The sequence below is a fragment of the Aethalodelphis obliquidens genome, unplaced genomic scaffold (genome assembly GCF_003676395.1).
Source record: "Aethalodelphis obliquidens isolate GAN/ISIS:26980383/991018 unplaced genomic scaffold, ASM367639v1 scaffold24, whole genome shotgun sequence".
Classification (NCBI taxonomy): domain Eukaryota; kingdom Metazoa; phylum Chordata; class Mammalia; order Artiodactyla; family Delphinidae; genus Aethalodelphis; species Aethalodelphis obliquidens.
Window position 1 is genome coordinate 19,010,826 of NW_020837968.1, and position 22,242 is coordinate 19,033,067.

General features: G+C 48.8%; 1 protein-coding gene across 2 annotated transcripts in view; it reads right to left on the reverse strand.

Moving 5' to 3' along the window:
* PARP1 (poly(ADP-ribose) polymerase 1) overlaps nucleotides 1–20,173 on the reverse strand; it is a 42,306-nt gene extending 22,133 nt beyond the window's left edge. The window contains exons 1-7 of one of the 2 annotated variants that reach the window (XM_027122353.1): nucleotides 19,887–20,173; nucleotides 15,316–15,481; nucleotides 7,492–7,607; nucleotides 5,970–6,184; nucleotides 4,285–4,384; nucleotides 2,286–2,402; nucleotides 1,273–1,449 (exon numbers count right to left, since the gene is read on the reverse strand). In XM_027122353.1, coding sequence (XP_026978154.1) covers nucleotides 1,273–1,449; nucleotides 2,286–2,402; nucleotides 4,285–4,384; nucleotides 5,970–6,184; nucleotides 7,492–7,607; nucleotides 15,316–15,481; nucleotides 19,887–20,006 — 1,011 coding nt within the window. In that variant the 5' untranslated portion in view covers nucleotides 20,007–20,173. The remainder of the gene's footprint in view (nucleotides 1–1,272; nucleotides 1,450–2,285; nucleotides 2,403–4,284; nucleotides 4,385–5,969; nucleotides 6,185–7,491; nucleotides 7,608–15,315; nucleotides 15,482–19,886) is intronic. The other variant, XM_027122354.1, reaches the window with a different exon arrangement.
* Nucleotides 20,174–22,242: the final 2,069 nt, after the last annotated feature.

The window sequence follows — 22,242 nt, forward strand, 5'->3', positions numbered from 1 at the left end:
GGGGGGGGGGGGGGGGGGGGGAGGGAGGAGGGAGGACTGTGATTCTGTGATCCAAGCCCCTGGGAGCAGCACACTCCCTACCCACCGTCTGTAAATCCATGAATTTGCATGAGCAGCAAGCACTGTCCACTGTCTTGCACCTGTAGGTACCGTTTTAAAATAACCCTTTAAAAATATACACAGATGCAGTGCAACTGACGTATAAAATCCTAAATAGTTCACATCACCATCTTTTTTCCTAACCTAAGATATTAAAAGGGATACAAATACCACAAACGGGCCTGTAACAACGGCATTCTCAGAAACACTGGGAAAATATTTCTAGAAGAAATGGGGAATCACCGTAAGGTTTTAAGGGTGGGGAAAGGACAAGGTCAGACTTGTTGTAGAGCAACCGAGCAAGCGCAAGTACAGAGATACGTACACAGTAATGATAGCAGTGAGCAGAGAAGGCAAGAAAGGAATGAGCGGAAGAGGCAAGCGGGGAAGCGGAGCTCAGCTCTGGATGCCGAGGTGCTAGAGCCCCCAGGGCCCACAGGCAACACTTCTGGAGCGCTTCCTATGTGCCACTGGTCCAAATGCTCAACCACCCGGGGAGGAGGCACGGGCGGTGAGGGAACTTGACGGACATCAAATCCCAAGCCCAGGGAGTCCACGACAGCCCCAGGTGGTGGGGCGCCAGCTCGCACCGAGTCCGAGGGCACGGGGGAGTCCACCCAGCAGCCAGCCCCCCAAGACACTGCTGGCTCCCCCAACAGCGCGGCTCCAAACAAGGTCCCCCATCTGAGGTTTTTTACATTCTGAGAATTCAAGGGAGAGAGAGAGAGATCAACAGGAGACTTGAACTCCGGACACAACTCCCCGTCTAGCACCAAGGCAAGGAAATGTCTTGCTCTGAGAAACACTCTCCCATCACAAAGGCAGGAATTACCATTTGTTCACCACCATGTCCCTTGTGCCCAGGACAGTGCCTGGCAGAGGGTAGGCACTTGATAAACAGAAATAAAACTCACAGTCTTTGCAAGCAGGAAGATTTTACACCAGTTGGACAAACCTGTACTCCAGTTGGAAGTGCTTTGGTACTACATCTGTGTAGCGTGCAAATGTACAGAACCAAGGGCATAGTTCTCTAATCTGATTATGAGGATGGCCCCGATGTAAAGAGGTCTGAGAAACTGCTCTGCAGTTGTGGTGACCTGGAGTGTGGACAAGCCCAGAAGATGGGACCAGGTTTTTCTGCAAATATATCCCAGGATCCACACCCCCACTTACCTTTGGGGTCACCCACTCCTTCCGGTTGGGCGTCTGTGTCTTGACCATACACTTGGTCCAGGCAGTGACATCCCCGGTACAGTAATAGGCATCGCTCTTGAAGACCAGCTGGCCTGAGCATTCCTCGCAGGGAAGGAGGGCACCGAACACCATGCCATCGGCCACTCGGTCCAAGATCTGAAGCCAGTGAAGAAGAGAAGCAAGTCAAGGAGGAAAGAAGCAGCTACAGGAGAGGACATTTACCAAGAATCTGCACGGACTCCACTCGCTAAAAAAGAAGGGAGGGACTGCCCTGAGGTTCCTAACATTCCCCGGAGAAGGTGGTTTACAGTTGGAGCTTGCATTTTTTTTTTTTTTTTCCCCGGTACGCGGGCCTCTCACTGTTGTGGCCTCTCCCATTGCGGAGCACAGGCTCCGGACGCGCAGGCTCAGCGGCCATGGCTCACGGGCCCAGCTGCTCCGCGGCATGTGGGATCTTCCCGGACTGGGGCACGAACCCGTGTCCCCTGCATCAGCAGGCGGACGCTCAACCGCTGCGCCACCAGGGAAGCCCGGAGCTTGCATTTTTGTGCTTTATGAGACCTTACTTCCACGCATGAGGGGTTCCTGCAGCTCCCCTTTCCCTCAGTGACTTAGAAATAAAGGCAGAACATCCACTGTTTCTGCACCAGAGGGACGGCAGGGCAGGGCCTGCAGGGGAGACAGCCCTCGCAGCCCTCGGGGAGTCTGTGAGAAGAAGGCAGCAGAGAGGGCTCCTCGGGCCAAAGTTTGTGGTGTGAACACACGAGGCAGATGTGCAGCCCACCTCGGTCCTTGAGCGCCTGCCCCTTCCTGCCCCCGCAAGCGGCGACCTCGATGGCGATGACCATGCAACACGACTATGGAATTTCACTCCCAATTAATACCAGCAGGTGTTCACCCGGAGGGCCTCCCACACTCCACCGGGGCTGTCACTGTGCACCGCGCATGGTCTGGCCGCTCAGCTCGGCGCCCGTAACACAAAGGCAGCTCACCGCAGACTCCCCGGAGGGCACTTGTTGCTTGTTGAATATGAGCAGCTCTTTCAGGTCATTCGTCGAACATGCTTTCTTTAGCTCGTCCTTGATGTTCCAGATCAGGTTGTTCTGGGCCTGTGCACGAGAGCCAGCAGCTGAGAGACCAGCTCCTCTCAAAGAAAGAAACCCAACTGGAGGAAGACTCCACCCTGGCTTGCTTCTGCCTCTAGTCACAGCCCCACGCTCAGCTGAGCTGCCCCGGGGCTGCCGCATCCCCAGAACTGTGCTCCCAGCTCGCGGCCGCGGTGTCCGCCTGGGGCGCGGGCGCTCAGGGAGGACCAAGGCAGGTGGGGAGGCTGCGGCCCAGGCGCCGGGGTCCCCGGAACCAGCCCCTCAGGGACAAGTCCCAGGACACACAGGAACACACCCGAAGCACCAGGTTCATCTGCCCCAACACCCGGCCCCTAAGGGAGGAAGGGGCGGCTCCTCAACAACGTGAAAGCAAGCAGCAGGGGCGATCCCCAAACACCTCCCACCTCCTCAATACTCAGTGGCACGGAGGAACAGACTTAAGCTCTTCTGAAGATAGAACTTTAAACCTCGGTGGTAATACTCATGCAGCGCCTACTCTGCGTGGGACACTTTTCACGCCATCGCACGCACTCTCACGACCACCTTGGCCAGCAAGGCAGTAGTCTCCCGACGTCAGAGGCAGGGCAGGGAAGAGCGTCCTCCCGTTTGAGGGTGGTGGGCGAGTTACTCACGTCTCAGCCTCAGACCCCACCACCTCTGCAAACAGGAAAATGCCGGCCCTCTCTGCACCGAGCGAGGAGTTGTTTAACTCGCTTGTCACGTACACGCGCACACACGCGCGCGCGCGCGCGCCCTTTCCCAGCCTCTGTAAGGGCCTCTCTAGATAACATCCTTGCCTGCAGCGCCACGTGCTGGGCCACTGGTGACGGAGACGAGGGAGCACGAGGCAAAAGTCTAAGGGTATAAGGTTAGATCAGAGAAGCAGAACTTTGTCATCTGCGAGACCAAGGATGGGAGGCCAGCATAAATGGGTGTGCCAGGGTGGGGACCATGCGCAGTGTTCCCAGCTTCTGATTTTCGTTTTACCTCTGACAACACTGGAGACGGGGAAGATGGGCAGGAAGGGCAAATGCAGAAGAGCACCCCAGCTCCACTGCAGCTGGGGTTGGCACCAAACTGACACAGTTTTCATTGAAGGACAACCACACCGAATCTGTGATTCTCATCAAGCAGCTGGAACCACACCAGAACTTGCTTCTAATTTTTTACACCACCAACAAAAACCGGAATAGTCACGGAAGAGTGCAGCAGAGGGCTCATGGAAATCACGTCCCCAAGAAGCGACTGACTGCTCTCCCCTAGTTTCCCCAACACTCACCTTTTTCTGGTTAACAATTTTTACTTCGTTTCGACACACACGTAACCAACACGGCGATGAATTTCTCTGGTCAGTGACCGCTGACCTAACGGGCAGTTTGCTCCTCTTAATACATGCCTTTTATTATTATTTTTTTTAACAAGAGATTTTCATTAAAAAACATGGAACTTCATCTCTTCCAGCCATTGCCTGTGCCAAGAACCTGTGGCATCCTTGAATTTGATACGCAGTTTCCAACGTGCTACAGGTCCGGGAGGCACAGTGATGCACAGTGTGGCTGAAGCACGACGTGCCCGTCCCAGCGTGAGGCTGCCGAGCGGGAAGCAACAGCTCAGCTCCTGCCGAGCCCAGCTACTGCTGCTCTGGCGCCTAGAGCCCACTGTGGGTGCTCTATTAGAACTAAAAGAACTTCTAAAAGAACTACTGCTTTCGGAGCACGGAAGCAAACCTGGGGGAAAAGCCAGGCTATTTAACAACAGCTATCAAGTTGGGAATTTTTACAGCTCTCGTTAAGCAGGACACACGCACCTCCTTGAACTTGCTTCCCAGAATGAGGAAGAGAGTTGAGACTGAATGGCGAGAGGAGACGCCCAGCTCGGGACTCACCTTGAGGGCCTTTTCAAGCTTACTCTCCTTGTCTTTTTCTTTTCTAGATTTCTTCTTGGCCACTTCCTCCATTCCATCCACCTCATCACCTTTTCGCTTTCTGAAAGAGACAAAGGATGTAAGGGAAAGAACCAGAGCCATTCGAGCCCTGAAAGCCAACAGCTCTGGCGACACACCATCCTAAGGCCATTCTCATGCGGCTCAGCCGGGCCCTGCCCGCTGAGAAGCTCGCCCTCTGCTCAGGCAGTGTCTGGGGCTGACGTCATCCACTGCAGGAAGCACAGCTGCCAGGAGGGGCCAGCGGTCCCTCCAGGGCCTCGGAACAACCCGGCGCAGCACAGATGAGAGAGATGGCCTGGAAGGTTCTGGCAGGGACTACGCCAGAGGTAAGACCGTAGCCGAGGGCGGGGACTGCATCAGTGCCAGGTGCTGAGCCTTTCAATCTAAGACACAGGGCTGCTCCTGAGGCCAAGAGGCTGTTCTCAGACCGGGGAGGCTGTGCTGCCACTTCCAGCCCAACAAGAAGCGGTGGTCTAGGCGCTGCCCACCAGTCTGCCTCAGCAAACGCTGCCGACCAAGTCCAGCGGCATCACTCCTGACCTAAGAGGGGGCACGGAGGGTCATCGGTAGGCCCTAGAATCAGGGCAGGCCAGCCACGGAGGTTAATACTCACTTTCAGCCATCACACAGGCCTGAGATCAAACCCTTGCATTTTCCCTCATCCGTAAAAACAAGGGAAAGAATACCGTCTACTCTGTAGGGTCGCGGTGACGGTTAAATGAAATATCCTCTGTAAGGCTTAGCATGGCACGCCACAAGCGCCCAACCAATGCTGGTTGTTACAGCATCAACGTGAGCTTGTTGACTCCCACACCTACACCCCACATCAAAGCACCCTGAGGCTTTCTAAATCTGTGGGTCCGACTTTCCAGTTTTCTTTCCCATGCCAGAGCCACGTGTGCGGTGCAAGAAACTTGTGCGTTTTGAACTGAAATACTGCGTGAAGGCCGCTTGAAGATGGGGAGGTGGGGTCACCCCGACCCTACACTGTCCAAGGAGCACAGTGTACACCACCGCCCTGCCACGCCCCCCTTGGTGGGCTCGTCACCAAGAACTAGACTGGGGCCGAGGGACTGGCAGAGGGAACACAGGAAAGAAGTACCACAGGATCAACACGGACCTAAATGTTAGCACCGTATGAAAGCCATTCTGAACTCAACCAGATAACTTATCGACCGCCCACCCCTGCTACTTAAAAGGAGTCAAGATTCTCCCAGCGCCGTTCTCAAGAGAGACCCAGACACACAGGGACACATCCACACACGAGGACATCAGGGGGACGTGAAAGTTGGTCACGCAGGGGTCAGAGGAAAGGTGGCGGTGGTGGACTCCAGCCAGGGGAGCGCTCAGACGGAGCAGGGGGAAGTGGGATTTGCTCTCTGCCTGTCCACGGAGGTCAGGTGCGGGACAGGGAACAGACCACCAGCAGCGGCAGGAACACGCACTGCAGCTTCCCCAGGCCTTCCCTGCTCTGTCCCCCACTGCCTCAGCTGGGGAAGGGGCGGAGCTCTGCTGCCCCCCAGCGCCTGCACCCCCAGCTTTCTGACGGGCAGCAAGGGGAACACAGGAGTGATATGGACTCTGGGCCTGTGTGAAGCCTCCACCCTGCCGGCCCCGGCACCCACCCTTCACTCTTGATGGCCGGGAGCTGCCTCTTCAGGGCTTCCTTGTCCTCCGCGGCGAGGAGGCTGAAGCCCTTGAGCTGGCTCGCGCTGTACTCAGGCCGGAAGCCCAGCTCCTCTCTGTTCTCCACAAAGCAGTTCGGGTGGTACCAGCGGTCGATCATGCCTAGCTGGGGCTTCTCGGGGTCCAGCATCTTCTTGGACAGGCGCACCTGGCCCTGTAGGAGAATCCACATGTGTTACCAAAGACAGACAAGGAAGGATGGTCAACCATCGGGGGGCCGGGGGTGACCAGGTCCACACCGAAGGCAATGGGAGGGCTGCTGGGAGGTTTTGGCTCTTTTATGCCACCAAGGATTATGTTTCCCTCAAGCCTCAGCACCCCGTTTAAGAAGGGGTTAAGTTCAACCAGCTACCAACCAGCTACCCACCTACCTAGCTGCCTGGGCAAGTGAGGAAGTAACAGCATTACCCTGAGGATGTTCTGCTGACCTGGTGCAGACATAAGAACAACACCTGGGCTGCTGTATCGCAGGCTCAGAAGGAGCCAGTGCAGACCCCAATTCTAGCAGGGACTTTCTGCAATCTCCCCACCCAGACTCTTCAGTCTCTTTACACATATGAAGACCCCCTAAGATGCAGTAATAAACTATCTTATGCTAGAATCTAGCCCTGCCATCCTCCCCAGGTTTACAATTCCCAGGCCTGACATTCCTGAGCCCAGACTGGAAACCTTGCAACAAGGAGCACCGGACACTACTCCACTTCAGGCCAAGCAACACTCAGCAGCACACAGCCTCGGGCATTCCCTTGGGAACCTTAACTTTTGCCTCAAATTCTTGTGGTTGAAGGTAGCTGGAAAAGATCTAGCAATTTCATGTTTTTCCTTTCTAAACACCCACTGACTCACCTCAATTTCCTGTATAATACCAAGGAGGCAGAAACCTTTAATCGATGCCTTGAATTAACCAACCAGCATGTTTACCTAAGATCAGAGCATCTTGGGTAATGAGGCGAAAGGGCACAGGCCGACCCCTCCACCTGTGTCCCTGCTACTCAGATAGCCGTCATTCTGCCAGACCAGCTGTCATTCTTCAGGGACCAGAGCTGGTAGGGAAGGGTGGTTAATGAAGTTCCTGATTAAGAGGAAGAAACCTGGAGGCTCATACCAGGGAAGAAACACACTCCGTAAACTTAATCCTACCATAAAATACAGCTTTCCCCCAGCCACTGCACAGCCCAGGAGAGAGCCCTTGTGTAAATGTTTTTCAAACTCTGCCAGGTCTCCTAAAAGCAGGTGCAGCGACGTACATGGGCTGGACCATGAATAATCAGGGCCAGACCTGCCTGGAAGAAAAGTCACTGTCATCTCCTGTCTCTACTAAGATCTTCACTTTATTTTTAACCACTGGTGTTGACCCAGCACCTAAAGCCCCTATTTTTTCTTTTCTTTTGAGATATCCGATGACATCCATCGCAAGAAATCCAGAAAGTCAGCCAGGTGAAGTCCAAAGCTCTCACTCACCTTTTCTATCTTCTCCATGCAGCCCTTGCATGTGCTTCTGTTGGACTTGGCGTACTCTGCTGCAAAGTCGCCCAGTGTCTTCTCCGTCTTGCTGCCAACTCCATCTTGGCCTTTGCCTGAAGCATGAAACACAGCCACGCTCATTTTAGCAGCCCCCGCGCAGCTCCAAGGAGCCCCTGTCTTCCTCCTCTACCTCTTGGGATTCCTCTACCAGGACACCTTGTGTTCTGGGTGACCACAGCTGGTCCATCTCATCTACACTTGTTTCTTACCATTGTGGTTGGTTAACAGAGCTTTTCTGGCAATAAAATAAAAAAAATTCTCAGACAGCCTTCTGGAAACAGCAGTGTTAGCTGGTGGTGGTCTCGCTGTCCCCCTCTATTTCCTCTGTAGCCCCCTTCTTCACTTTGGAAAGAACGTAAGTGCTTACTATGAAAACCCTGTAACATACTAAATTCCAACACTGCCTTCTAATTTCCATTACACCTTCACTTATCAGAGTTGAGTGTTGAGTTAAAAGGAGTATCTTGATATAGGAACAGATAAAAGTATATGTAATAATTAAACATGTGGAGCTACAAGGATATATTGTACAACACGGGGAATATAATCAATATTTTATAAATATAAATGTAATATATTACACGAGTCACTCTATTGTACACCTGTAATTTATATACTATTGTACATCAACTATACTTCAATAAAAAAACAAAAACAAGAGAGCTGACAAACAACAACAAAAAAACAAAAAAACTCCATAATCAAGAGAAAAAGAAAATTAAATATGTGGTAAGGTGGCATTCCTAATTAGCGGGGAAAGATTGAATCATTCAATAAAGAATCTTGGGGAAAAATGGCCAACCATTTGGGACAAAAACTAGATTCTTTTCTTATATAAAAATAAACTCCAAGACTGAATGTTTCTCTCCTAAGATCAGGAATAAAGCAAGGCTGTCTTCTCTTACCACAGACAACACTGTACTGGAGGCTCTAATACGTGCAGTAGGCAAGAAAAAGAAACAAAATGTGTAAGTGTAGAAAAGAACAAGTAAAGCCATCTCTATTTGTAGATGACATGACTGTAACTGGGATTAGTCTTAAGAATCTACAAAAAAGCTACTAGTACTATTAAGTGAATTTAGCAAAGTTGCAGAGCACAAGGTCAATATAAAACATTTCTATATATTAGCAATAAACATACTGGAAAAAGAAATTAAAGCACACTACTATTTAAACAGCATTAAAATACACAGAATACTTAGAGATAAATTTAATAAGACATACAAGATCTCTCTCTACACTGAATCTACAAGATTTTGCTGAAATTAAAGAAGAAATGAATATCATGTTTATGGACCGAAAGACTCAATTTACTATGCTGTCAATAATCCCCAGTTTGATCTACAGATCTGATGCAAGGCCAATCAGAATCCTAGCAAGCTTTTCGAGGGAGAAATTGACAAGTTTACCACAAAATTTGTAAGGAGATGACAAAGGACCTAGAAAGGTCAAAATACTATTGAAAAAGAACAAATTTAGAGGAATTACACTACAAGACTTCATGACTTACTCTAAGGTTACAATCATTAAGACACTGGAGTCGCATAAATCAGTGGAACCAAATATCGAGACCATATACAGACCTATCATCAGCTGATTTTGATAAGGAAGCCAAAGTCTTTTCAACAAATGGTGCTGGAACAAAATAATAGCCACATGGGGAAAAATAAAACAAAAAACGTGTGCCTCACACCTAACACAAAAGTTAATTTAAGATAAATAAAATTAAATAATTTAAGATAAGTTAAAGCTACAAAACTCCCAGAAGTTCTGGAGCATATCCTTCAATGACCTTAAACAGTAAGCAAAGATTTCTTAGGAGACAGAAATTACTACCCCAAAAAGGAGAAAACAACCCCACAAAAAAACAACAAATTGGACTTCATCAAAACGAAAAACTATTGCTCTTCAAAAAATGTCAGTAGGGCTTTCCTGGTGGCGTAGTGGTTAAGAATCTGCCTGCCAATGCAGGGGACACGGGTTCGAGCCCTGGTCTGCGAAGATTCCACATGCCGCAGAGCAACTAAGCCCATGCGCCACAACTACTGAGCCTGCGCTCTAGAGCCCAAGAGCCTCAACTACTGAAGCCCGCGCGCCCAGAGCCTGGGCTATGCAACAAGAGAAGCCACTGCAATGAGAAGCCTGCGCACCGCAATGAAGAGTAGCCCCCGCTGGCCGCAACTACAGAAAGCCCATGCAGCAACAAAGACCCAATGCAGCCAAAAATAAATAAATAAATTTTTTAAAAAGTCAGTAAATAAACGAAAAGACAAACCTCGGAATGGGAGAAGGTATTTGCATTATTTATATCTAATAGAGGACACGCACCTAGAATATTCTAAGAACTCTTACAACTCAATAATAAAGACATGCAAATTAAAACCGTGATATCACTACACACTTATTGTAATGGCTAATAGCAAAAAGAGTGACCATACCAAGTGCTGACAAGGGTGTGGAGGAACTCTCAAACAGTGCTGGTGGCAATGTAAAATGGTCCAACCGCTTTGGAAACCAGTTTGGCACCTTCTTTAAAAAGCTGAACGTACATCTAATGTATGATCTACCACTCCATTCCCAGCTACATACCCAAGAGAAACGAGAGCACATGTACGTACAGAGCTTGTACACAAGTGTTCGTAGCAGCTGTATTTGTAATGGTCCCAATCTGTCAACAACTTAAAAGTTACCAACTGGAGAATGGATAAACCAAGTGTGATATACTCAAGAGACTACTCCTCAGTAATAAAGAAAAGAACTGACGACACACGAGACAACCTGGATAAGTCTCACAGACATTATGCTGAGCGAAAGCAGCTTACGAGAGAAAAAGATACTATTCCTTTCTCCCTGAAACTCTACATCACACAAAATTAATCCAAAGGGATAGAAATCAGAACAGTGGTTACCTTGCTGAGGCGGAAGATGACTCGGAAAGGGCATAAGGGACCTTTCTGGGGGTGGCGGGTACAGAAATTTGATGGGGTGAATATTAGATGTGTGTATGCATTTGTCAAAACTCACTGAGCTGTACACGTAAAGTTTGTGCATATAACTGTATGTACGTTATTTTTAAAATTCCGGATGAAAGATTTCAAAATACCAAAAACAGATACTTTATTCAAAATACCCAAAACAGGTACTTCTGGGCTTCCCTGGTGGCGCAGTGGTTGAGAGTCCGCCTGCCAATGCAGGGGACGCGGGTTCGTGCCCCGGTCCAGGAAGATCCCACATGCCGCGGAGCGGCTGGGCCCATGAGCCATGGCCGCTGAGACTGCGTGTCCGGAGCCTGTGCTCCGCAACGGGAGAGGCCACAACAGTGAGAGGCCCGCGTACCGCAAAAAAAACAAAAAACCAAAAAAAACCCAGGTACTTCAAGTGAGAAAACAGATATGACAAGAACATTTAGTCAAAGATGAAGCTTCAATATGATGAAACAGAAAATAACCTATCTAAAAGAAAAATGTCAAACCAGGAAAAATATTTGCAAAACATGAGACCAAGAATTAGTATCTTTTGTACTTCACTAAGGAAAAGAAAAATATCCCAAGAGAAAAATGAGGAAAAGACACACACAACTATTAAAGTAACACAAATGACTGATCAACACATGACAAAATGTTCCATGTCACTAGGAGCAAAATGAAAAGGAATGAAAATACTTAGGGATGGTGTGGAAGTGGAGAAATGGGTACATCGCATACTGTTGGTACAAGTGGAACTGATACAACCTTTCTGAAAGGCAAGCTGGCACACACAGAAGGCCTTCAAATACTTTCTCTTTCAGCAGTATTTCCCCCCCCTTGGAATTAAAGAAAAAACTGGACAGGTGCCCAGGATATACCAGAAATCTGCGGCAGCTCTATGTGTAATAGAGCCAAATGGTTTAAAGTCTAGTTTCAAAAGCAAGAGAGTCTAGACTTGAATCTCAGCTCGAACATTTACCACCAGCATAACCTTGGGCCACTTATCTAACCTCTAGGTGTCTCAGCTCCTCAACTGGAAAAACTGGTAAAGGGCTGGGGCAAGGATTCAATGAAATTAATATACGTCAAATACGTGAATGATGCGCAAAACTGAGCAAGACCTCAAGAAGTGAGTACTACGTACCTTTAACGATAACGATGGAAATCTGTAACTTAACATGAAGAGTAAATATTAAGCTGTATAATGCAACAGGTAGGTATGGGGAAGTACAAATCAAGATCACCATGAAATACCACTTGAAATCATTAGGGAGAGTATTACTAAAAAGAAAAAATCCTGAAAAACCAACCTCCCCTCCCCTCCCGCCAAAATCCAGAAAATAAAAGTGTTGATACGGATGTGGAGAAATCAGAACCCCATGTATTGCTGGTGGGGATGTATAATCCCGCAGCTGCTGTGGCAAACAGTCCTGCAGTTTACACAAAAAATTGCATATAGAATAACTATATGATCCAGCAATTCCACTTCTGGGTATATACATAAGAGGACGGAAAGCAGGGTCTGGAACAGATATCTGTATACCAATGTTCACCAATCACCCATCGGCAGAAACGACGCACGTGTCCGTCAATGAATGAATGGATAAACAAAATCTAGTAGAGCCATGTAACAGAATATTATTCAGCCTTAAAAAGGAAGGAGATTCTGACACACGCCACATGAATGAACCCTGAAGACATTAGGCGGAGTGAAATAAGTCAGGCACAAATGGACAAATATAGTATAAGCCAAACACAAAAGGACAAATACTGTATGATTCCACCCATATGAGGTAATTAGAAGTAGTCAAATTCATAGAGACAGAAATAAGAGTGGTTGTCAGAGACTGGGGGGAGGTAAATGAGGAATTAGTGCTTAATGGGTATGGAGTATTAGTTTGGGAAGATGGCAAAGTTTTGGAGATGAATGGTGGTGATGACTGCATAACAATGTGAATGCACTTAACACCACTGAAACGTACACTTAAAAATGGTTAAGATGGTAAATATTGTGTTATGTATACTTTATCACAAGAAAAGGTGACTGAACATTAAAAAAAGTTAATACCTAAGGTAGAATCCCACTTCTGCAGGAATGAAAACACACACGCATCAATATTTGAATAGAGGGCTTCCCTGGTGGCGCAGTGGTTGAGAGTCCGCCTGCCGATGCAGGGGACATGGGTTCGTGTCCCGGTCCGGGAAGAGTCCACATGCCGCGGAGCGGCTGGGCCTGTGAGCCATGGCCGCTGAGCCTGTGCTCCGCAACGAGAGAGGCCACAACAGTGAGAGGCTCGCGTACCGCCAAAAAAAAAAAAAAAAGAAAAAAAAATTTGAATAGAAAATAATTTTCTAATAAGACACCCGCAACATTAATGATAGTTCTTTCTGAATTACAGGATCTGGGACGATTTAACTTTTTGTTCTCATCAACAGCCTGGAGTCACAACAACAGGTTAAACTGGGTCAGTTCACAGCAAGGCAGAGAAATGAGAATTCAGTCTCAGGAGATCTTCAAAAGGGGACCAAAAAAAAAACTGTTTAAAATTTAAAGGCATCTCAGCAAGTCTGCGGATGCTGACAAACTGACCAAGGCTTATATGGAGAGGCAGAGGACCCAGAAGAGCCAATACAATATTGAAGAGGAACGAAGTCAGGGGACTGACACTGCCGGACTTCCAGACTTGCTATAAAGCTATATAATCAAGACAGTGTGGTACTGGTGAAATACACAAATTGATAAACATGCCAGAATACAGCCCAGGAGCACAGCCACACAGATGCGATCAACTGATGTTTGAGGAGCAAAGGCAACACAGTGGAGAACAGCCTTTTCAACAAGTGGTGTGGGGACAACTGGGCATCCGCATGCAAAAAAATTTAATCTAGACAACAGATTAAACCTGTCGCAAATATTAACTCCAAATGGATCACAGGGGCTTCCCTGGTGGCGCAGTGGTTGAGAATCTGCCTGCCAATGCAGGGGACACGGGTTCGAGCCCTGGTCTGGGAAGATCCCAAATGCCGCGGAACAACTTAGGCCCGTGAGCCACAACTACTGAGCCTGCGCGTCTGGAGCTTGTGCTCCGCAACGAGAGGCCATGACAGCGAGAGGCCCACGCACCGCGATCAAGAGTGGCCCCTGCTCGCTGCAACTAGAGAAAGCCCTCGAACAGAAAGGAAGACCCAACACAAATAAAGAAGCTTTCATTTAAAAACAAACAAACATTGTTTTCAGAATAATACTGTGTGTCACTGATTTGTCTAAATAGCACTCCCACACCCAGTATTTGGGGGAAAAAAAAATGGATCACAGACTTAAACGTATTGATAGAACACAAAACTATAAAACTCCTAGAAGATAACACAGGAGAAAATCTAGATGACCTTGGGTATGGTGATGACTTTTTAGATACAATACCAGACCTAGTACATGAAAGAAATAATTGAGAAGCTGGCCTTTATTAAAATCAAAAATGTCTACTTTGTGAAAGACAGTGCCAAGAGAATAAAAAAGACAAGCCACAGACTGGGAGAAAATACTTGCAAAAGACACATCTGATCAAGGACTGTTGTACAAACTATATGAGGAACTCAATAAAACGAACCTGATTAAAATCGGGAGAATATCTGAACAGACCCTTTACCAAAGAACATATACAGATGGCAGACAGACATGTGAGAAGATGCTCAACATCATATGGTACTAAGGAACCGCAAATTAAAATGAGATACCACTACGATCATTTTAGATTGCCAAAATCCAAAACATTGGTAAAAAATGCTGGTAAGAACGTGGAGGAACAGGAACTCTCATTCATTGCTGGTGGTAATGTAAATGGTTTGGCCACTTTAGAAGACAGCTTGCAGTCTAAACATACTCTTACCATACAATCCAGCAATCGTGTGCCTTGGTATTTACCCACGTGAGTTGAAAACTTAGGTCCACCCAAAACCCTGCACATGGATGTTTATAGTAGTTTTATTCATAAGTGCCAAAACTTGGAAGCACCCACGGTGTCCTTAAATAGGTGAACGGATAAACCTTGGTACCTCCCAACAATGGAATATTATTCAGTGCCCAAAAGAAGTAAGTTATTGAGCCGTGAAAAGATATGCAGGAACCTTAAATGCATTATTACTAAATGAAATAAGCCAATCTGAAAAGGTTGCATACTGTTTGATTCTAACTATGTGACATTCTAGAAAAGATGAAACTATGGAGATAGGAAAAATGTCAGTGGTTGGCAGAGGGAGGGATTAACAGGTGGAACACAGAGGAATTTTATAAGGGAGTGGAAATACTCTGTACGACGTTATAATGATTGATATATGTCATTATACATTTGCCCAAACCCATGTAAGATGTACATCACCACGAGTGATGACTAATATAAACTATGGACTTTGGGTGATGATGTATCAGTGTAGGTTCAGTGACTGTAACAAATGGACCATCTGCTGGGGGATGTTGATAGTGGCGGAGGTCATGCCTCTGTGGGTACATGGGAACTCTCTGTTCTTTCTGCTTAATTTTGCTGTGAACCTAAAACTACTCTAAAAACAAGGTCTATTGAAGGTAACAACCGCAACAAATGTAAAGGCTACATTTCAAGCATCTGGAGAAATATCCTGCACCAAACAGAACACTGGGTCCCTGAGGCGCTGCTGAAATAACAGAGGGGTAAGTGAAGGACCTTTTCTTTGCTGCCACAGAAAAGCTCCCCCTCCCCCCCACAACCCAGGAAACTTTAGGGGTTGGGGCGACCCCCGCACCTCCCCAGTGTGCACGCACCCGTCACTCCTCCAGCCTCAGCCGTCTTCTTGACCTTCTGCTGGTCATCCCAGCGGAGCTCGGAGAACCCATCCACCTCGACGTCAGGGTGCCGTATGGAGTGGCCGACCTTCCAGAAGCAGGAGAAGTGGTACCAGTGCGGGACTTTTCCGTCGAACATGGGCGACTAGAAGGGCGCAACCAGAGGAGGAGAAAGCGCAGTGAGCCTCAGGCCCGGCCCTCAGCACCTGGCATCCTAGCCCCCCCGTTCGCTTACCTGTAAACCAAGGGCAGCCTCCTCTCCACTCCCCGACGCCGCAGAGGAAAAGCTACCAAGATGGGCAATCAGCACCCACCCCTCAGCTATGAAAGCTGCCTGCCGAGCCCGCCCTGGGGACAGGGACCAGGACATCCCTCGGGACTGACCGCCTTTCTGGCTAAGAGTTCAGCGCACTGTTACCAAAGTCGCCGCCGTGCTTCAGTCGCAGGCTCAGCCCAGAGCTCGGTGAGGGCACAGGAGACGCAAGTCCTGCGTCCCGCATGCCCACACGTGGAGAGGCGCCACCGCCAGGCCCAAAGGGCTCTGTGCACTTAGAACAATGCGGAACAAGTCCAAGCTCAGGCGCCAGGCCAAGCAAACGTGTCAGAGAAGCGTCACGCCGGCAGCGAGCCACGCAGATGTGCGTGGGATGAAGGACTTCTACGAGGGAGAGGGAGAGGGACGGGGGGGGCGGGTGTCACCTCACCCCCAGCAGCTGGGAGGTCCCTCCTGCCCCTCACCAGCCACCAGGGGACACCCTGCAGTTGTCTCTGGGGAACCAGCACCGTTATTTCACAGTTGCATGGGGGTGGGGGTCAGACAGGCAGCAAGTGACTCGGCCTCAACTTGAAACAGTGACCACGGTTCTTTCCACTACGCTGCGCTGCTCGGCAGGAAGAGGTACTTAAAAATACACAAACGGTCTGACTGGAGCAAGAGGGGCCCCAAACATCTGCTTTGATAGAACATAAGTCTAAATGTCAAGCAGATGGCATAAAACAGCATTAAAAATAAATACCATGCAGAACTTTCAGGATGGAGTTGTGCGGACAGAGGAAGGACTCTGAAAAAGCAGTGACAAGATCTCCAACTGGCCCTCTCCTACTAGGTGAGCGGCCTCTCTCTGGATTTAATATACGGTATTAAATAAAGTGTAGGGTTAATAAGGCTGGGGCACAAGGACTCTTCAGCACCAAGCAGCTTGGGCTTACAGCAGCATCGGCTGTTCCCTGGGCCCAGAACGTGCCCCAGCCCTACCTGCGGCGAACAGCACTTCCTCAGGTCCCACGACACCCCTTCCCATGCCCCTCCGAGAGTCAAGAGCCATTTGGGTTATTATTTGATCAACGTCTGTGTCCTGCGTCGGGTTAGAAGCTCCCAGAGAGGCACGATGCCTGCCTTGCTAGCAACTGGCAACGCCAGCTCACGGCGGGCACACAGTGTCTGCGGAATGCCCCAAGTCTGGAAGGAAGGGGGAAGAAAGGTGGGATGGGGGAACTCCTGCCGTGGAAAAGACGCTCCCTCCAAACCTGAGACAGCCCTCCCCACCCCCAACCAGACGACAAACGGCATTTCAGAGAGTAGACTTGTGCCCTGGCTCTCAAACTTTCACCAAGGCAGCCGACACCTCGTTAAGCATCTAGACGTCTTGTTACAACGTCTGTGGTGGCCTCGACCTGGGTCTTCCTGCCCTGGGACCCCCGTCTAAGCCTGCTCTAAGAGCAAAGGGGGGCATGTGGCTCAGGGGCTTTGCCCCCCGACTGGAACTCATGGCCGTGGCATTTCTTCCTGGCTCTGCTGGGGCCTGACACTTACCCCTTAAACTTCGGTCTGGGTGCCATGCCCCCAACCACTGGCGCACTGCCAGACACCAGAGAGGAGGCCTGCACAAGGGTGTACTCACGGCACAGGCTTGGGGGACTGTTAGGGCTCCCATCCTCCCCCAAAAGACGAAAGACCCCTTAACCAAGGCAAGGCTTTACTTTAGAACTTAGGACTGAGAATGATACAGCCGGAAGGGAATTGGACCAAGGGCACAAGACTACTGGCTCCGGAAGCAGCCGGATCCTTCGCTCTATACTCAGCAAACATGAGCGCCTACCACGTACCAGGGTCCTTACCCAGCCACTCAAGTCTGTTTCCAGAGAAACGGGCCATGAAAGGAGGCCATACCACGGCCCACTACCCTGCAGAGAGCGGAATGACCACTAGCACGAAGAAAGTCACCACGCAGTTTGCTGCAGGTCCTTCCAAGAACACCAACAAGTCAAAAGGCTGGAAGGCCCAGTTCATCCCCTCGAGGCTGCCCCAGAGCATGCCAGCTAAAGTATCAGGTATTTGATACTCAGAGAACAATCCTCCCATACAAAATGTAAAAGAAGGTATTTAAATCCCAGGGAAGTGGGGCGGAGGCGGGCGGGCAAGAATGGCTTCTTTCTTTCTGGCCTTCACCAGCTCAGCCTACAAGACCAATGTTACATTCTGAGTTAAAACCCCACCCCCAGTTACAGTTAGAGAAAACCACACTTAATTTTAATAATAATTTCCTTCACTATCAAGAAGGATCCAGAATGTTAGACTTTCTTACCGCCTGGACTCCGATAGAGAGAGCCAACCCACCTCTTCACTCCTCACCAGTGTCCTTGTCTCCACACACTGCCTGGACTGAGGTTTTCTGTCTTTCCCAATAGAACAGGGTCATCTTTGGCTGTCCGGTGAAGGCTACGGATGTCCCTTTCTCAGACTAACATTTTAAAATGCACGATAAAATACCTACGCTCACAAACGAAATCAATTATATTGAAATAATTATCAAAACACTTAAAATGTTTACGCGGATACAGTAATCTACAAGCTTTAAAGTATTAAATAACAAGACATAGTACCCACTATAATAACTACTGTGATCTTGTAGCAATGAGTGTAAATGGTTATTTTAAGAAATCCCCAACAACTGTAAAGCGATATGAAAATAACAGTAACTACTACTGATGACAAAAATCATAGGTACTGCTAATGCGCCTTTGCTTTGCAAGTTACATTCATAATTGTAGGAAGTAATGAATTGTAACTTAAGTCTAGTGAAAATAGAGATGCATGTTTTTTCTCACGGAAACTCATGGACCTCTTGAGTTCTATCTGCCATCCCACAGACTCCAGGTTAAGAGCCCCTGCACTAACAGCAACTTCATAGGATCGGCGGCCCAAACATTAGGGTGAAAAGATGCTCTGCAGGAGATATAGCGCCTCAAATGGTAGGCCTTGCCCACTTCTGCATCCTCAACTTCCTGCCACTTCTGTGGTGAGCTCCCATCTTGGACACATCATGCCTAGGGAACAGCTCCATCAGGTGGCACCCACCCCTGTAGAGCAATGTTTACCAGTCATCACCCCTTTAACCAAACTGGAAGCTCCCAGGCGTGGAGTCTCTCCTTGTGCCCCTAGTACCTAACACAGTGCCCGGAACCTAGCAGCTGCTCAGCGAGTGTTGACTGAACGAGTAAGTACTGTGTGCCAGGTACTGAGCTAGGTGGCCCTGAGGCTGATTCCAAGATGACAACCTCAGTCCCTGCCATAGTATGAAATGAGACAGCCTAAGTACACTATGGTACCCACTCCCCTCCAGCCAGTAACTACTGCAAATCCAGCAGTACCATCCCGTCATTCATAAAACACATACTGCCTCACCGCCTGGAAGGAAAATCAAGGTACCTTGACCATGAGCACTAAGCTTGGATAAAGGCTTTCTGCTGGGAGTGGGGAAGAGAGGGCAGGTGGGAACCCTGATCAGGCAGGCAGACAGGAGCTGAAGGAGGCAGGAACCTCCAGACACACTACCTCACTCCAACACTCCTCCCGCCATCGGGCAAGCCTCAGGGACCACCGGAGGGAAATCCCAAATCTGTCAAGAAGCCCAGGTGAGAAACCCCAGGAGCCACTCGTACCCAAACCAGAGAGCTGCAAAGGCATCAGGAGGACGTGTCTGTGAACTTGGAAAGTTTGAGGAAAATGCTAAACCATAAATTAAGCCAAAAGTGAATGCACTGCACTGAAATGACACCAACTTGCATAGTTTTGCATAATTAAAAAAAATGAGAGTGGGTGTTGAAATGATAGCCAAAAATAGATTAAAAAAAAAACAACCCTCACTTGCCAGTCGCCACCATCAATGTAGGACAAAAATCTTCCAGAATAAGGTTAGGTCAAAACCAGACTAGCTTCAAAAGGCCACGCGTACGTTTTCTTCCCAAGGCGAATGACTATAAAACAAACCCAGAAATAAGGACAGAAGCGGCTGCTTATTTTTACAAAGTAAAAGGCACCACCAGCTCCTGACCGTATTTCCCGGGCTTTTGCTGCAAGATCAGCAAAACCTTCCAGAAGGGTCCACCCGGCGGGCCATACAGGGGACGAGAGGAAGCAGCTGCGCCCGCAGGCCCCGCGCGGGCTCGAAAGGGCCGGCCCGGCCTGCAGCTCCCGACCAGCCCTCCCCCCACCCTCCCCGGACGCGCGGAAGCCCCAGCCTCGCACAAAGCGGCCTCTCCGCCCGTACCTGCACCATGATGGCCATCCGGAGCGAGTCCTTGGGGATGCTCTCACTGCATTTCTTGCAAGAGGCGCGCCCGCTCTTGGCGTACTCGACCCGGTAGAGCTTGTCCGATGACTCCGCCATCCTCCTCTTCGAGCTGCTGCAGCTCCGGGAGCCCGACGCCGCTACCTGGAGACCCGCTGCTGCTACCAACGCCTCGCCCGCCGGTCCGCTCCCCGCTGGCGCACGAGCGTCTAGAGACGCAGCCGCCGCCGCCTCCGAGCAAGCCGCGTAGGCCACCCGCCGCTCTGGATAGATTACTGATGCCTGGCGGCGGGCACGCTCCGGCGTCCGCGCTCACGTGGCGGGGCCGCCGGCGCGCGCGCCCCCTGCCGGCAGTGGGGTGGTGTTTCCCCGGCCCCTGAGGCTGCGGGAGCTTGACCCTGGCTGCGGGCCTAGGCCGGGCTTACCCGGCGCCTGTAGCTCTTTGAAGGACGAAGCGCCGCCACACCTTTAACCATTTGTCCCCAGGAAGGCTTACGTGCTCTCACAACTAATTCCAGCCTCTTCTCTTTTTAATACGTGTATACTCTCTCCCCTGAGGGCGGACAGGTCTGGAAGGCGCTGGGCTGGCTCGGGAATGTGGTTGATCTGCCAAAGAGAGGTCAACCTGGGCTGGCCCTCGGCGGACGTTCTAACTGCAGTCCGCAGACCGTTGGGACCCAATACTAACTGAAATCTAGCATCGCCTTCATTATGAATTGTAATGCATGGATACAGATTCTGGGAGTCTTAGCAATACCTGTGACTTTGTCAGCAATAGTTAGCACAGGTGCTTTCCTATCACTTTGCGATTGTTGGAGAGAACTCAGTATTAAGCTCATCACTACTTAAATTGCGGTAGTTAAGAGACCTGCTACTAGATCTTGTTTTTTAATGTAGAACTGTGTTTTTATATAACTGGTTTCTTTTAAAATTCTATGCATTTAATTTTATTCGTTTAAAACCCTGTAACAGAGTGTGCTGTCTTTGAGACTCTTCAGTTCTATAGAGGACAAGAAAAATAAATGGGATGAATGAAACAAAACTTGTTAGAGAGGAGAAGAAAGCTAGTAGCTTTTGAGACATGGATGCTGAGTAAGCAAGAAGGTTGTGGGACATAGGCAAGAAGCTTAAGTAGTGACCTGTTAGATATGTTGAAGATAAATAGAGTTAAGTGGAATATATGATGGAACAAATAAAAGAATTTTGCTTGGAGAGAAACCAAAAGGCATCATCATTCAACGTCTGGGTTGACAACTATGTCCTCCCTAATGGCCACTCACTGGTGATAACGCTATGGTCCCATTCTGGCTCCCCTACGCTCTGCCCAAGAATTGCAGATAAAACCCACATCTGTTCAGCGGCTGATTGGCAAGCTACGGTTGTGGCCAGGCATAGTTGCCCCTGTGTCTTTCTGATACGTGACTGTGAGTTGGCTCCAGATACTCTCTGTTGAGTAGCCTCGAGCATCCTCAGCTCTGGTCTTCATAACCCCACTATCAGTGGGGTTGGATGATGAAGCAGAGAGAAAGAGAGACAGAAAATGAACATTGCATGACCCCAGGTTTAGATGGTGTGGTCCACCTCACCTCTAGCCTGTCCTGGGTATGGTATGCATCCCATGTTGTTCCCTGCCGCAGGAAGTTTCAATCAGGTGTTTCAGATGGATTTAATAAGCCTCACAATTCAAGCATCTTAATTTGGTCTGTGGGGCTTTCTGTTTTGTGACTTAGATAACTTGCCTGATAGTGTATCTAGAAGCTACCATTGCATTTGAGGTCCACAGACTTCATTGGATCGACAAATGGGACCTGGGTGCACACACAAAGGTTAAGAATTCCTGCCCTACGTATATCCAGACAAAACTATAATTCAAAAAGATACATACATCCCTATGTTCGTAGCAGCACTATTTACAATAGTCAAGATATGGAAACAACCTAAATGTCCATCAACAGATGAATGGATAAAGAAAATGTGTTTTATATATATATATATATATATACACACACACACACACAATGGAATATTACTCAGCCATAAAAATGAATGAAACAATGCCATTTGCAGCCACGTAGATGGACCCAGAGATTATCATACTAAGTGAAGTAAGTCAGAAAGAGAAATACCATATGATATCACTTGTATGTGGAATCTAAATTATGACACAGATGACCTTGTCTACGAAACAGAAACAGACTCACAGGCATAGAGAACAGACTTGTGGTTGCCAAAGAGGAGGGTTGGATTGGGAGTTTGGGACGAGCAGATGCAAACTATTATATATAGAATGGATAAACAACAAGGTCCTATTATATGCCACAGGGAACTATATTCA